The sequence below is a fragment of the Nuphar pumila genome, chromosome 2 (assembly GCF_984573655.1).
Source record: "Nuphar pumila chromosome 2, dmNupPumi1.hap1.1, whole genome shotgun sequence".
In the NCBI taxonomy this organism is placed as follows: domain Eukaryota; kingdom Viridiplantae; phylum Streptophyta; class Magnoliopsida; order Nymphaeales; family Nymphaeaceae; genus Nuphar; species Nuphar pumila.
In genome coordinates this window covers 120,170,957-120,185,803 of record NC_143250.1, presented here as the reverse complement: position 1 = coordinate 120,185,803, position 14,847 = coordinate 120,170,957, and the positions used below count along the sequence as shown (strand labels likewise).

Genomic DNA, 14,847 nt, shown 5'->3' with positions numbered 1-14,847 from the left:
ATGCTGAAATTGGCTTGCAGAGTGCACAACATGAGCAATATCAGGCTTGGTGATAGTCAGATAGGTGAGGGAGCCAATGAGTTGCCTGTAGGGCGTAGGATCATCCAGCAGAACTCCATCCTCCAGTCGTAGTTTAGCATTGATAACCTCGGGAGTCTCCACCTTTTTGTCATCTGAAATCCCAGATTTAGAACATATGTCTGCAACAAGCTTCATCTGTGACAAAATATACCTTCGAGGAGAGTATGCTACTTCTATACCAAGAAAGTACCTGAGAAAACCCAAATCAGACATATCAAAATTATGTTTTAACATATTTTTAACATTAAGAATACCACTTTCATCATTGCCAGTGATGATCATATCATCAACATAAAGCAGAAGGATGATGATACTATTACCTGCACATTTAACAAAAAAAGCAGTGTCAGTATAACATGAACGAAATCCCAATTGTAACATGATAGCACTAAATCTATCATACCAAGCCTTAGGGGCTTGTTTAAGGCCATATAAAGCTTTTAATAATCGAAGAGTTTGACCTTGGTTAACACTAATTCCCGGCGGAGGGTCCATATATACTTCTTCATTCAACTGACCATTAAGAAAGATATTTTTAACATCTAATTGAAATATAGGCCATTTCTTATATGATGCTACACCAATTAGAGTTCTAACGCTTGTCATGCGAGCCACGGGGGCAAAAGTCTCCTCATAATCGATGCCATATTCTTGTGAATATCCCTTAGCAACTAATCTAGCTTTATAACGTTCTAGGGAACCATCACTTTTTGTTTTGACTTTGTAGACCCACCGACATCCTATAGCTTTTTTGTTTGGAGGAAGTTGAACTATTTCCCAAGTTTTAGCCTTATTTAAAGCATCTAGTTCAACTTTCATTGCTTCAACCCAATGAGGAATATTTTTTGCTTGATTATAATGGGAAGGTTCATTGTAAGAATGCAAGACTATTAGACAAGCTCTATAGTTAGGTGAAAGAGTTTTATATGAGACAAACCTATTAGGTGGAATTGATTCTCTAGAAGATCGCCTAAGGGAGGTTTCTTCTAGGGGTTCATTAAGCCGCAAGAATTTTTCTAAAGCACTAATAGGTTGTGCTTCCTCACGCCGAGTGTATACTTGGAGATTGTCACCATTAGTTGGTGATACATCATTATCATGAGAATCATTATTATGAGTATTTTCTAAAAATTCTGGATGACTCAAAGAGTCATCATTTGAATCTTCTAAAAGATCATTGATAAACATATAATCAATTTCATTTGGTTTTTCCAATATTTCAAATCCATTTTCATCTTCTAAAAAGGTCACATCTTTGGAGACAAATAACTTATTGTTTTTATAGTCAAAGCATCTATAGCCCTTTTGATTTTCACCATATCCTAAAAATACGCATTCTATTGCTTTAGGTGACAATTTATCTCTTTTATGTAAAAGAACAAAGCATTTACACCAAAAAATACGAAGACGATTGTAATCGGGTGTAATATTGAAAAACTTTTCATAAGGAGAGATATTGTTCAATTTTGAAGATGACATTCTATTGATTAAATAGGTGGAGGTTAACATGGCTTCGGCCCAAAAACTTTTAGGAATATTTTTAGAAATGAGTAATGATCTAGTGGTTTTTAAAATATGTCTATGTTTTTTTTTCCGCTAGGCCATTTTGTTGAGGAGTTCTTGGACAAGATTTTTGATGACAAATGCCATGTTGTTTTAAATATGATTGAAACTCATTTGATAAGCATTCTCCACCCGAATCAGATCTAAGAATGGATATGTGACTTTGAAATTGATTTTGAACTTTTGCATGAAATTCTTTGAAGAAGTTAAAAACTTACGATTTAAGGTTAAGAAAATAAATCCATACATATCTAGTATAATCATCAATAAAGGTAACATAATATGAATAACCACCTTTGGATAGAACCGGAGATGGTCCCCATACATCGGAATGCACCAATTCAAAAGGTCTTGTTGTCACAAAGGTTCTAACAGGAAAAGGAATTAGACTTCATTTTTCCAAAAATGCAATCTTTGCAATTGATATCTTTTTCTTTACAAAACTTGTTTCCAAAAGGAAAAAGATACATTTTAGAGTAACTTAGGTGTCCGAGCCTTTTATGCAAAGTTTCAATATTTTTGTCTTAGACATAAGTACAAAATGAGGTATTTGGAAGCATTAAGTTATCCATAAAATAAAGATCTCCCTTCCTATGGCCTTGCCCAATCCGCTTCCCGGACCGGAGATCCTGCACAAAGCACCCTTGGGATGAGAAAGATATTTCACATCCATGGTCGGCAATTTGGGAAACGGAAAAGAGGTTAAGATTTAATTTAGGAACTATTCTAACTTTTGGAACAAGAAAATTTTGAACATTTTTAGAATCGAGAGTTCCAATACCATTTATTTTGAGAAAAGTTCCATCGGCCGTAGAGACACAAGATATTTTTGAATTGGTGTGCACGTTGGTTAATGCATTTTCATGAAGTCATGTGAAAAGAGGCTCCGGAATCTAAAATCCAAGAGTACGTACCGGGAGGTGATGATGAGGCAATGGCGACACCGGAGGTGGAAGAAGTAGCCTTTAGAATTTGTTGGAGAGCCAAAGAAATTTGACCAAGAGTATCTTTGAGATCCCCGTTCTTGCCTTCATCTTCTTTGGTGGAGGATTCCTCAACGGAAGCCACCTTTGGCTTGAATGTCCTATTTAGCTTTGGGCAAACGGGTTTGATATGTCCCGGCTCATAACAATGATGACATATAATCATTTTTCTCCCACCACTCCCTTGCTTACCAAAATGAGGTGGCTTGTATGTTTTAACATGATTGCCGGGTTTAGATACGACAAGAACTTCATCTATGCTTTTACCCATGCTATGCCTAGTCTCTTCTTGAGTAATTTCGGCAATAGCCTCTTCTAAAGGAGAAAACATAGATCTATGGAGAAGTGAGGATCTAACTTGTTCAAATTCGGGACGAAGCCCAAATAAAAATTGAAACAATCTATCTTGTTCCATTTGTTTTTGTCTTAGTTCCACATCCTCCGTAGCCACCCATTTAGGCTCTAAAAGAGCCAGTTCATCCCACAAAGGATTTAGAGCACTATAATAGTCTTGTATGCTCATGTTGCCTTGTTTTGTGGTTCTCACTTTTTCTTGCAAAAAATAAGCTCTTGCAAGATCCTTTTGGGTATACATACCCTTCATAAAAAACCAAGCTTCATTTGCCCTGCGGAATTTTGCAATATTTGCACATACCTTAAGTTCGACATTATTCATAAACCATGCTAGGATTTTTGCATGGTTGCTCTCCCAATCTTCCATTTGGTGATGATAATCTTCAATGGCCTTGAGACGAGCATCACCTTCAAGTGCTTTCTCTTGATCTTCTTTCATCTTTGTGAGCTTAAGTTGGGGTTCCGGAACGGTTCCCATTACATAACCCCAAAGCTTCTTGCCTTTGAGATTATTCTCCATTGCGGATGCCCACATCATGTAATTTTTCCCATTGAGCTTGAATGATAGATCGATCTTGACTTCCATTGCTACAAAATGAAGATGTGAAAAAGAAAGGAAGTAGAGAGAGACATGATTTCACCTTAGAAGATCGTATGGCTCTGATACCATGTAATGAAGTATGCAGAAGAATCCAAGAATGCCAATGCATTCACTATGTCCAACACGGACAAACGAAACAAGCACAAGAGAGGAAATCCACCAAGGGATATACGAAGGGCCTTATAACAAGGCTACACACATAAAAAGATTATCCCTTTTATTGGAGAGGAGCTCTCTAAAAGCAATACAAGATATAAGGGTGTTCCCCCTATTTATAAGCAAAGGGAGACCAAAGGGGGCTCCCAATAGAGTCGTTGGGAGCCCCCAACGGTCACAATTGTGACCGTTGGGGGCCCCAACGGTCACAATTGTGACCGTTGGGGGCCCCAACGACTCCATTGTGGGGCCCCTTTGGTATCCCAATAAACATTTTAGAAAATAAAAAAACAAAAAATAAAAAACAGAAAAATAAAAGAAATAAAACAAGTACCCCTATTGGGTACTTGTGAAAAGACCATAATACCCCTATCGGGTATTATGGTGAATACATCTATATTTATATATATATAGATGTATTATTACATATGTCTTAACACCAACTAGTCATTGCGCTGCTCCCAACGGTCATAAATATGACAATTGGGGGGTAGCCCAATGACTAGTTGGGCTGCCCTTACTCTCTCTTTCGTGTGGCTATAAATGAGGGTTTTCTCTTTGTATTCCTTAATGCTTTTCTAAGCATTTTTATGATTCAATACATATTATTTTTACATTGTGTTTTTTTGTATGGAGATGATAGGAAAGGATATGAATGCTTTGAACCTCACCGAGGACATGCCATTGGATAGAAATGATTGGAGGAGAAGGATTCATGTGGAAGACCCAGAATGATTTTCTTTTTTGGTTCATATCGCCGACCCCAATTGTTTTGGGATGAAGGCATAGTTGTTGTTGTTATTGTGTTTTGTGTTTGGTGATTATCTCTTTTGTGAGATTGTAATTGATCCATTAGTGACCCTTTTTGTGTTTGTGCACATTTGTAGCCCTTTAGTGGCATTGTGTTTGTGCACACCTTGTTTCATTTCATGGTATCAGAGCCTAGGTCTCTTGTGTTTGAAAGTCATCTTGATCGTGCTCTCCTTGTGGTGGTGATCTTCAAGTCTTTTTCCTCACCGTGATTGTCATCATGGACAAAAGAGAATCTTCTTCCGTCATCTTCTACAAGCTTAATGAAAGCAACTATTGGATGTGGGTTACTGCCATGAAAAACCACATCAAAGAAAAAAAATTGTGGGTTTTGTTAGTGAAACCATTACTGAACCCCACCTAAAGCTAATAAGAAGAGAAGAAGATTAAATCAAAGCTCTTTTTTAAGAAGAAAAAGAGACAGCTTTACAAGAATATCAAGAAAGAATGGAAGATTGAGAGGCTAACAATGTTCAAATACTCTCATAGTTCATGAATACCATAGAGTTCAAGATCGCTACCAATATTATCAAATTCAAGAGAGCATGAGATGTGTGAGTGTTTTTAAAGAGCACTTTCATTCTAAAGGACATGGATCAGTCATATTATCTCTAAGATAAAGTACGTACTACCAAACAACGAGATGAAAGTGTAAGAGATTTTTATGGTCTCTTGTCTCCCATTTGGGATGAATTGGCTATGGCAGAACCCAAGTGAGAATGCTCGGCAATTGAAATGAGGCAAATGCAAGTAGAGAGAGAAAATCTTCTCCTTATATGGCCTTCGACCGGGATTATATGATTTCAAATCACAAGTTGCAAGCAAATGTGTTCCTAGATCTTTACTCAGCAATTAAGGTTTAAAAATATCTAAAGCAATCCAATGCGAAATTGCAAGTTGCACATTAATGTTTTGTAGATTCTCTAAACCCAGGGACTCGAAACTTGTTTGTTGCCAGGTTAACCAGGTGACTCATCTGGGTCTTGTTAACTTTTACTTCATGCAAAATAAGAAAAATATCATATAAACAGAAAAATTCTGTATATTGATAGAAAATGTCTGACACTAAAATATAAGATTTCTAACTGCATATGTAAGCTGAGTTTGGGCTTATTGTATAAAGAAAAAAAATTCTGTAAATTGGTGGAAAATATATGACGTTAAAATATAAAAAATAACATATATGTAAGCACGAGAGAGAGAGAGAGAGAGAGCTTGGGAACTTGTGATACTGGTTGAGCAAATGGAATACTCAACATGTCAACAATATCACAAAACTGAAGCAATAGACATTGGACATTAGCAAAGGAATTCATGTAGCATACTTTAATGAAAATTGCAGTGAGAATGAGATCATGAGGTCATGCACAAATACGACCATTAAAATACTATATCCTCACGATGTCAACCGTATACAACTAGATTTAAAATGAAAAGGAAATAGGACATTGCATGCATGTGAACTGGGTAATCCAACTGGGTTGGAGAGCTCTCCATCGACTTGGGTGAGTCATCATGTCAACTCATTTTAACTGTGTCCAGAGATAATGTTTCATATATATTCTTCTTCAAGGAATATTATGTGGCAGTGAAATTGGCATATTCGGATCTGCATATCATGTTTGTGCCTTTAAACAAAGTTTGACTTGGATCCTCTCATAGTTTTAAAGCCCAGAAATGTATTTGATACTGAAGAAGTGCTGCGACCCATGAAATTAAGTTGTGGGACTGTAAACACCCCAATTTTTTCTCATCCATTCTCAGACAATCCCCCTCGTGCAATGCCAACCATAGTAGGTCAGTATAGGAGTCCAACCCCAAGTTTGTGTCAGAAAACTACCATTTTACACACTTTCATTAGGAAAATTACCATTTTACCCCTAGGTCATCCCAGACCCCCAGTCAGTCAGAGTCAACCAAGCTCATTGGTTAGTTCAGAACAGTTAGAATATTAGTCATTTCAAGCTCATCTGAGCTCACAGTGAGCATGCCATGTTTATTTCTAACCATTCCTGCCAAAATGGGATCATTTCTTAAAAAATGAGCTCATTTCTCACTCAAATCCAAACCAATTGTCTCCGAGTCAGTCATTCCCAGTCAATTCTATTCCACTGAGTCTAGCTTGAGTTCACCAGGAGTTCAAGTGCTCCAGTTTCAGTTCAAAACCATTTTCAAGTGTCCAGGAGCCCATTTCAGCTGGAATTGAGCTGAGTCCAACCAATTGAGCTAGTGTTTGAGCTTCAATTTTAGTTCATCTCAGTATTACTGATCTTTGACCCAGCTCAAACCCAACTCTGGTCCGCAATTCACTTCATTCTGATGACCATTTCTCACTATTTCGGAAGCTTTTCTTGACAATTCAGTCTGGGAGTTCAGTTGAGTCGGTGTCTTGTCAGTCCAGTCGAGTTTTGAAACTCTAAAGCCCAGCTCAATCCAGTTCATTTTTGTTCAAATTAGTTCAAACCCTAATTTTCAGTATCACTCTGGCTCGGTAGAGACCAAAACCATTTCTTGAACCATTTCGCCCAATTCTGTCAAAATTATCACTTTTTGAACTGGTACAAGTGTCAATCGGGGTTCAATAACCAAATTTCTTCATTCAGGGTTAGCACTTCGCATGGCATTTCATATCATTTCTCATCATTTTCTATTATTTCAGAACATTTCATCACATTTCATTTCATTTTCGAGATCCAGAACTCCAGTTTTATAAATTCCAATCCAGATTGAGTTTTAAAAGTTTTCAGAAATTAATTTCAAACCCTTGGTTTCCAAAATTGACATTTTTATCCACATGATTCTAAATTTCAAAATATTTTCTCGAGAAAAACAATCTGGATTCCTTTCAAACTCAAATTTTCAAATTCTAAACTGGATTTGCTTCGCAATAGGGTGCAGAACTTCAAATTCGGAGATCATTTCAAAAACTGCCAAAAATAGCTCATTTCGTCAAAAATCTTTTCTGAAAAGACTATTCTACCCCTATAATCCTCAAAATGAATTTCAAATTTGGAAATTGAGTCCACTCTGAGATGACTTATCTACTTGTATCTTCTTTTAATAAAAAAACCTATAAAACATTTTCTTTTGCTATATTTTCCTTTTGTCTTACCATTTTTTTTACTTATTGTTATTTCATTTTTTTTATAGGTGGGACCCACAAGGGAGTCGACCCCCTCTTCCTCCTTTCCTTTTCTTCCTTTCTCCTTCTTTCTCTTCTTCTTTTCCTTCTTTTCTTCTTCCTTTTTTTCTTTTTCTTTCTTCCTTCCTTCCTTCCCTCTCTCCTTGGTCGACCCCCACTTTCCTCCTTTCTTCTCCTTTTCCTCCTTTCTCTTCTCCTTCTTCTTTCATTTTCTTTCTTTCCTTCTTCCCTCTCTTTTGTTTCCTTCTTCTTTTCCCTCCTTTCTTTCTTTCTCCTTTCTTTGTTCCAGCCCCCTTAAGACCCTCATCTCCTTTCCATTTCCCTAAGAAGCACATACGTTGAACCCTCTCTTGCTCTCCTTCCAGCCCCCCCTCCCTCCCTTGGTCCCTTAGTGGCTTCAACCACCAGTTCCCTCGTAGCTGCAGCCACCATTATCACAACAACTACTCTCAGCTCTCCTCCCCATTCCGGCCATCTCCACCAAGGCAACCTCCATCAGCCCAGCAGGTCCAGCCTTCACCGCCATCTTCAGCAGCAACTCCAAATAGCGCCACCTCCAACGTCTTCTTCCACTTAGCAACATCCAAACATCATCTCCATCTGGTGCAACACCCTTTGCTCCAACGCCTTATCACCTACTAAAGCTCCTTCAACCTTGGTTCCAAGCACCCATTGCTGCAGCACATCCTCAGCCGATTCAAGTGGAGTTTTCCCCTTTCCAAGGTAAAAAAAAGGAATTATGTTATGCTTGTTTTATCATTATTATCATCGGTTTATGTATACCATGTGAATACGTTTTGAGGTTGGATTCATATAGCTAAAAGAGTTGTTTCATGATCCATCATGAAACAGAGTGATTAAAGGAAGAGGATTCGTCCGATCCATGGATCGAATCCCCTCCCTTCGTAATCATAAAAAAAAATGTGATCTGTATCTCCCTATCCACTGAGTTCTTTTAGTTTCTTTTCATGTTAGATGCATATCTTAGGTCTAGTATTTAGTTTATCTTGCCATTTTCATTTCATTAGTGTCATAATGTATGTCTAACTAGTTAGGTTTTGATTGTATGCAAAGTCCGATCGTTGTTTCATGCATGATTTTTCTTATATAAATCCAATTTTTTTTATGATGGTTAGTTTGTTTATCCATGATTCTGTGTAAAAAAACCCAACATGATTTGATTTCTTAAACTCCATTAAAAAAATCCAAAGTCGAATCGGGTTTTGAACCCCCTGGAAATTCCAGAATTCCTTTTAGCAGACAAAAACACCTGAGATCTCCCAGATGGACGATTCGAATCTTCCTAAAAAAAACAGTGGATCCTTGTTAGAACCTATTATTTTCTAGTATTTTCCCAGAATTTTCCAATGAGGTTTGGTCTCTGTTAAAAATCAAATTTTCCAGACCCCTGTGAAAATCTCGATTTCTTCTTGTCAGGGTCTAGACCGACCCTAATTCGCTATGATGCTTCAGTCTGTAGGTCGGATGTCAAAACTTTCAACAGAGGAATTGTTCCTCATTATTCCCTCTGTCATTCCCTAAAATTTGAGAATTTTAGGAGCATCCTAGGTATTTTTCACGGAATTAAACTCCCTGTCTGTCAAATTCCAGTGTCTGAGAATTACAAAGATTTAGATCTCTGATAATCCTCTGCTCCTTTTCAAACCATAGCTCAAATCCCAATACAGTCAAAAGAGAAATTTTTCCTCTATTTGTCAGGGACATTCTCCAAAATTTCAATCATTTTCTCTACTGTTTGCTATTTTTCCCATATTTTTTCCCGAAACCTGTCAGTCTGCCCTAAGTCCTAGAGTCACCGGATTCCGATTCGACTTGCCAAAGCTATCAAGCTCCGACCATAGGTCAAAACCAAAACCTGTAAAAGGCAAAAATCTTTGCCTAACTGTCCTCTGTCATCCCATAAAATTTGGAAGATTTGTATGGTAGTTTAGTACCCTAAATTCAGTTTAGATTTAGAGTTTTAGGCAAAATCTTGATTTTTAGGATTTTTAGTTAATTTCCATAATAAAAAAATAGATTTTCGAGTTCCATTCTGTTTTTAGGGTTAGTCTAGGTGTCCATACCAAATTTGAGCTAATTCCAAGCTCATTTGCCTTGTGTGTTAGTTAATATTTAAATTCAAAGGTGAAAATCAAGTTAAATTTGATATTTTGTGATATTTTTGCCATTTTAGGGTTTTTATCATGCGAATAAGCATATAGTATCATATTAGGGTTAATTTCAATATCATTTGCATTTCACATTTTAACTTTTTGCAAAATTTATTTCAGAAAACCCTGGTTTCAAGGCTATAGTCTTGTTATCAGGGGCATTTTGGTCATTTTGACCTCAATTTCGAAATTCCAATCTTCAACTTTCTAAATTTTCATGCATATCATCATATTGTGTTTTATTTTATTTCATTTGATTTTCAAATTTCTAAATTTTACAAAAATTCTTTTAGAAAACCCTGATTTCAAGGTCATTAGGTGTATTTTGGTCATTTTTACTTCAATTTCGAATTTTTAAGTTTATTTTCGAATTTGATTACTTATTTCTCATGTTTATATCAAAGGGGGTATGAATTGGGTTTATATCTGAATAATATCCGATAATTTTCAATATTTTTGAATAAATCCAGATAAACCTACATTTTTGTGCTAACATGTTTTCTAGTTTTGCAGGAACATTCAAGAAGAAGACTTAGCTATTTTATTTATTATTTAATTCAATGTAATATCAAGATGTAATATTTGGAATAAGAGTTATATTTTCTGTTTAGAATAAGATGCATTGCATATAGTTTGCTTTTGTAATTTCAATATCTGATGTATCATTCATGCACATTTTTCCAAATTCACTATGGTTGACACAAATGACACGTGCACAAGCTCTTAGGGAGTTCACAAACTCGGTGAAATTCGTATTTATGGCCATAGTCAGTATATGAAGGAAACCCAGATTTGTGATCTTCGTATTAGCCACATTCAGCCTACACTCTTAGGCTAACTTCAAAAATGCACTGCATTTTTCAAAATTTTAAAAGGATTTTCCCAATTCCTCAATGAATTATCTTTCAAATTCATTCATTCATTCAATTTGCATCATTTTCAAACTCATTTTCCGATTCTATTTCAGATAAATCAATTTTCTCAAAATTTTTCAAGTCTTTCTCAGAAATTGATTTTCTCAAAAACTCTGAGTTTTCAAATGACATTTCAAAGTATTTCTCAAGTTCAAATCATGATTTTCCAATGTTTTGACATTCTCAATATTATTTTTAAAGTTCAAAAATCGATTTTCTTAGAGATCTGATTCTTCTTAGAACCTATTTTCCAAGCAAAAGTCATTTTCTAATAAACTTCTTGATTTTCTCAGAATTTTCAAATCCACTTTAGAAATCGATTTCCTCAGAAAAGCAATCCAAATCTCAAAATCGATTTTCTCAAAGTTCAAGTTTTCTAGAGAATCCATTTTTCATTCAAGATTCATTTTCCAATGCAATTTTTGATTTTCAATGAAATTCAAAGATTTTCCCAGGAATTCTCTTTTGAAGCACTTTTCCAGTCATTTTCCAAGTACATCTCAATTTTTCAAAGCAAACATCATATTTTTCAAACTTGCATCTTTTCAAAATTTCATAACACATGCCTGATTCTCTGTGCATTCTAGGAAAATAGAACATGATTTATATATTTGAGTCAAGTTAAAACACACATTTGATCTTTGGTTTAATTATCCCTGGTAAAGGCGTCAGGAACGGTTGAACCTCGTACCGACAGGCGGTGACTCGCAGAATCGTTTCTCTCTCTCTCGCAGATGGAGGGGAAAAATTTTGCGATGATAACAGGGACAAGGAATGTTTAAGAATCTGTTGGAAATGGAAAAAAAAAGGAAAGGAAAGAACAAGATGGAAATGATTATCTGAAACACTTTAACATGCTCTTCATACTTTTACAGGAAGCAATACGCTATTGGAAATATGTAGACGTGAATATATTGTGGTATATTTATGCTAATAATATCAATTATGCTGTCATAAAGTTGGGGAGGGTCTTGCGGAAGCTTTCGATTCTGCGTCTTCTTCTTCAGAGAATTCCTTGTCTGCATCTTACATATAATTTGGCTGTCCGCCTGGAACCTAGCCTAGTTTCCAACCCATTGAAGATCCTTGTTTGGGGTTCACCACCATAAAGAATTACATATTGAAGGCAAACTTTGGGAAATTAAGTCATATCCAATAGGGAGGTATGCCAACATGGATATGGTGTATTAATTTTTGTGAAAGAGTCGGCATCATGCTAAAATTCTTGTGGTTCCTGCCTATTTGCAAAAATATATGATCATTACAGGAAGTTGCTTGCAGACGATAAGAACAACACTATACCTCATATTTAGGATACTTTGTAATTGGATTTGGATTACTTTATAATTCTTGCAGTAAAGTTGATGACTTTTTCCTTACCTGTAATTGTGGTATCAGTCATAATGTTAGTGCGAGTCCAAGGCTGTTGTGGATCTTGTTCCTGTTGTCAAGGGATAAGTGGCTAAGTTGTACTTCACTATCTACTATTTTGAGTTGCTTTATATTCCCTTGTATATTCAAATTTCAAACTTGTTCATTTAATAAGTTTGGAGAGCAAAATTTTGTTTACTATAATATGATTATTGGTATGATGCTGGTCAAGTATTGGAGTTTTAGATACTTCAGCTTCAATGAATAGCTTCTCTTGGAGAATGAGGATTTCTGAATACAAGTCTCATATAATAGCCATGCTAAATTTGACCCTCTTTTCTGCTCCCACAGAGATTTTATTAAATTATAATGACCCCATTTTAAAGAATATGGTGATCTGTATTTCTTTAAGAATCCAGAAATTTGTTTCAAATAATCATTTTGTCATGAATCTCTTATTTCTTAACATGCTTATCTGCATTTTACAGGCAGAAGGTTCTGTTGATAATTTATCTACACGTGAGATACTGGAGATGCATATAAAGCGTGCTAAAAGAGTTAGGGCACGGTATGATTTTCGTACATCCAAGGTTCATTAATTCTTTTAATTGTTTGCACAAACCCTGGCATTGTTTCAAGGGTTAGGATTGTTTTTCTTCATTTTGCTCGGCTTTGTAGCATTTTGATGGGTGCTTTGTTTCAAGGAACCTATTTATATGTACTCGCAATCTTTAGGAAGGAAAATTACCCTCTAATTCATGATCCTGATATCTGCATGATTTTAAGATCCTGATCTATAAATTTATGAATTGACCACAATAGATTTGGTAAAAAACCTTGTAGCCTTTCAAACTATGTCACCGGGATTCGGCCAGCAGGGTGCTGCACCCGCGTCGACACTACGCGACTCGGGTGCGGGTGCAGCACCTGGTGCGGTCAACGCACCCAGGGTCATAAATGTCCAAATCTGGACTTAAAAAAAATACTGTTAAAAATTAGTGTTACTGCTGTTAACTGTTAAAAATTATATATATATATATATATATATATATATATATATATATATATATATATATATATATATATATATATATACCCTCCCGCACCCAAGTTTTGTAAAGTGCCGCATCGCCGCACCCGCACCTATGTGACAGCTTTTAAAATATTAAATAGTAAAATTTGAATTTTACACTTCAGGAGCTTCATAATTGTATGAGTCCATTTGATAGAAGTCAGTCTACACTCATTTTGTTGTGTACTGTAGGTCTCAAATGAGAATTGATTGTCTGTTTCATGTCTGATAGAAACTTGTGTTATTCTGGTTGAGCTAATCTCCTAACTTGCTCTTGTTCTCATGATGAGTTTGTCAGGCCAGGCAAACCTGTGTCCTTGTTGGCTTATTTTATTTATTTATTTGCAGATTGCGAGAGGAAAGGCTTCAACGCATCGATAGATTCAAACAGAGGCTGGCCATCCTACTGCCCCCATCACTAGAGCAGAATAAAAATGATATAGGGGCAGGTAGCTGACACTTCCATCCTTGTGAAGTTCTTGCTCACATCTGATCTTACCGAGTGCATTATTTGAAGCTACAGCCTGGTGCAAAACAACTCAAGATGAAGATGAAAAACATAAAGCCATAAAGGTGGAACCAATCATGAAAGCTGAACATGCGATATTCCTTCACCAGGGTGTATTTTTTGTAACCAGGAAGGTTCATTCTTTTCCAGGAAGATTTCATGCATTCCAGATCTGAAGGTAGGGAAGGAGAAGGATTGGTTGCCTCTCTTGCTTTTCATGCTTCTGTTCCTATAATCTTAACATATAGGCATCTTGGTTGTGCAACATGGTACTATGACAGCAAATAAAGCATCAAAGACATCTAAGCTAGGGAACTTTTTGGTTGCCTACAATTGCTGATTGTTAAAAAATTGTGTATGTATTTGTTTGAGAAGAAATTTGGTTGCCTTCTGACGCATCTTTCTATATTTGACTATTACTTCTGTTTTGTCTTGTTGAGCATTGTATAATATTTAGCCAACACATCTATTTTTGTAAGTTTCTGGTGTGAGCATCTACGAATGCAAACATATCCGTCCTTGTGACTCTTTCCATATCCATCTTGGCCCCAGGAGCAGGGCTCCTAGCCTTGGAGTTTTATGCTGCGGCACAACCACCATAGGTATGTCTGGCTGAGCCAGTGCAACCAGGTCTTCATGCTGGGTGTGGTTTCTTCTGGTTATAGATTAAAAAAAATCCTGCTTTCTTTTTCTTTTTGGTTTTTTTTCCCTTTTCATTATGACACGTGTTGTGCTAATTTATGAGGCAAACAGTTGGGAGTCTGATCGTAATCTCAGGTTAAAAATTTCTCCCCAAAACTAATTTTAGAGTGAAGATATCCCGTGGAAAAGTCATATTGAGACTGACGAGCAATGACAGAGATATCGCAAGCATCTAATTTGCACTTTACCGTTTTGATTCATCTAGCACATGAGTGTCAGATTCGATGAGAAGTTGGGTGATCTCTCTAAACATAACCGGCTGTAAGCGCAACCTAAATGAATGGTGACGAGATGCAAGGAGGCTATCATGTGACCCTTCCTCTCTCTCTCTCATAAAATTTCTGCAACATGATATTTATTCTTTTGTTTTTCAGTTGGAATTGTTTTGGTGGGCTTTGACTTGTCCTTGCTCCATCTTC

General features: G+C 36.3%; 1 protein-coding gene across 4 annotated transcripts in view; it reads left to right on the top strand.

The window, feature by feature from the left end:
* Positions 1 to 14,132, top strand: part of LOC149846940 (uncharacterized) — a 71,764-nt gene extending 57,632 nt beyond the window's left edge. For 3 of the 4 annotated variants that reach the window (XM_089996671.1, XM_089996672.1, XM_089996670.1), the window contains 2 exons: positions 12,635 to 12,714; positions 13,567 to 14,132. In XM_089996671.1, the coding sequence (XP_089852797.1) occupies positions 12,635 to 12,714; positions 13,567 to 13,675 (189 nt within the window). In that variant the 3' untranslated portion in view covers positions 13,676 to 14,132. The remainder of the gene's footprint in view (positions 1 to 12,634; positions 12,715 to 13,566) is intronic. The other variant, XR_016430329.1, reaches the window with a different exon arrangement.
* The last annotated feature ends 715 nt before the right edge of the window (positions 14,133 to 14,847 follow it).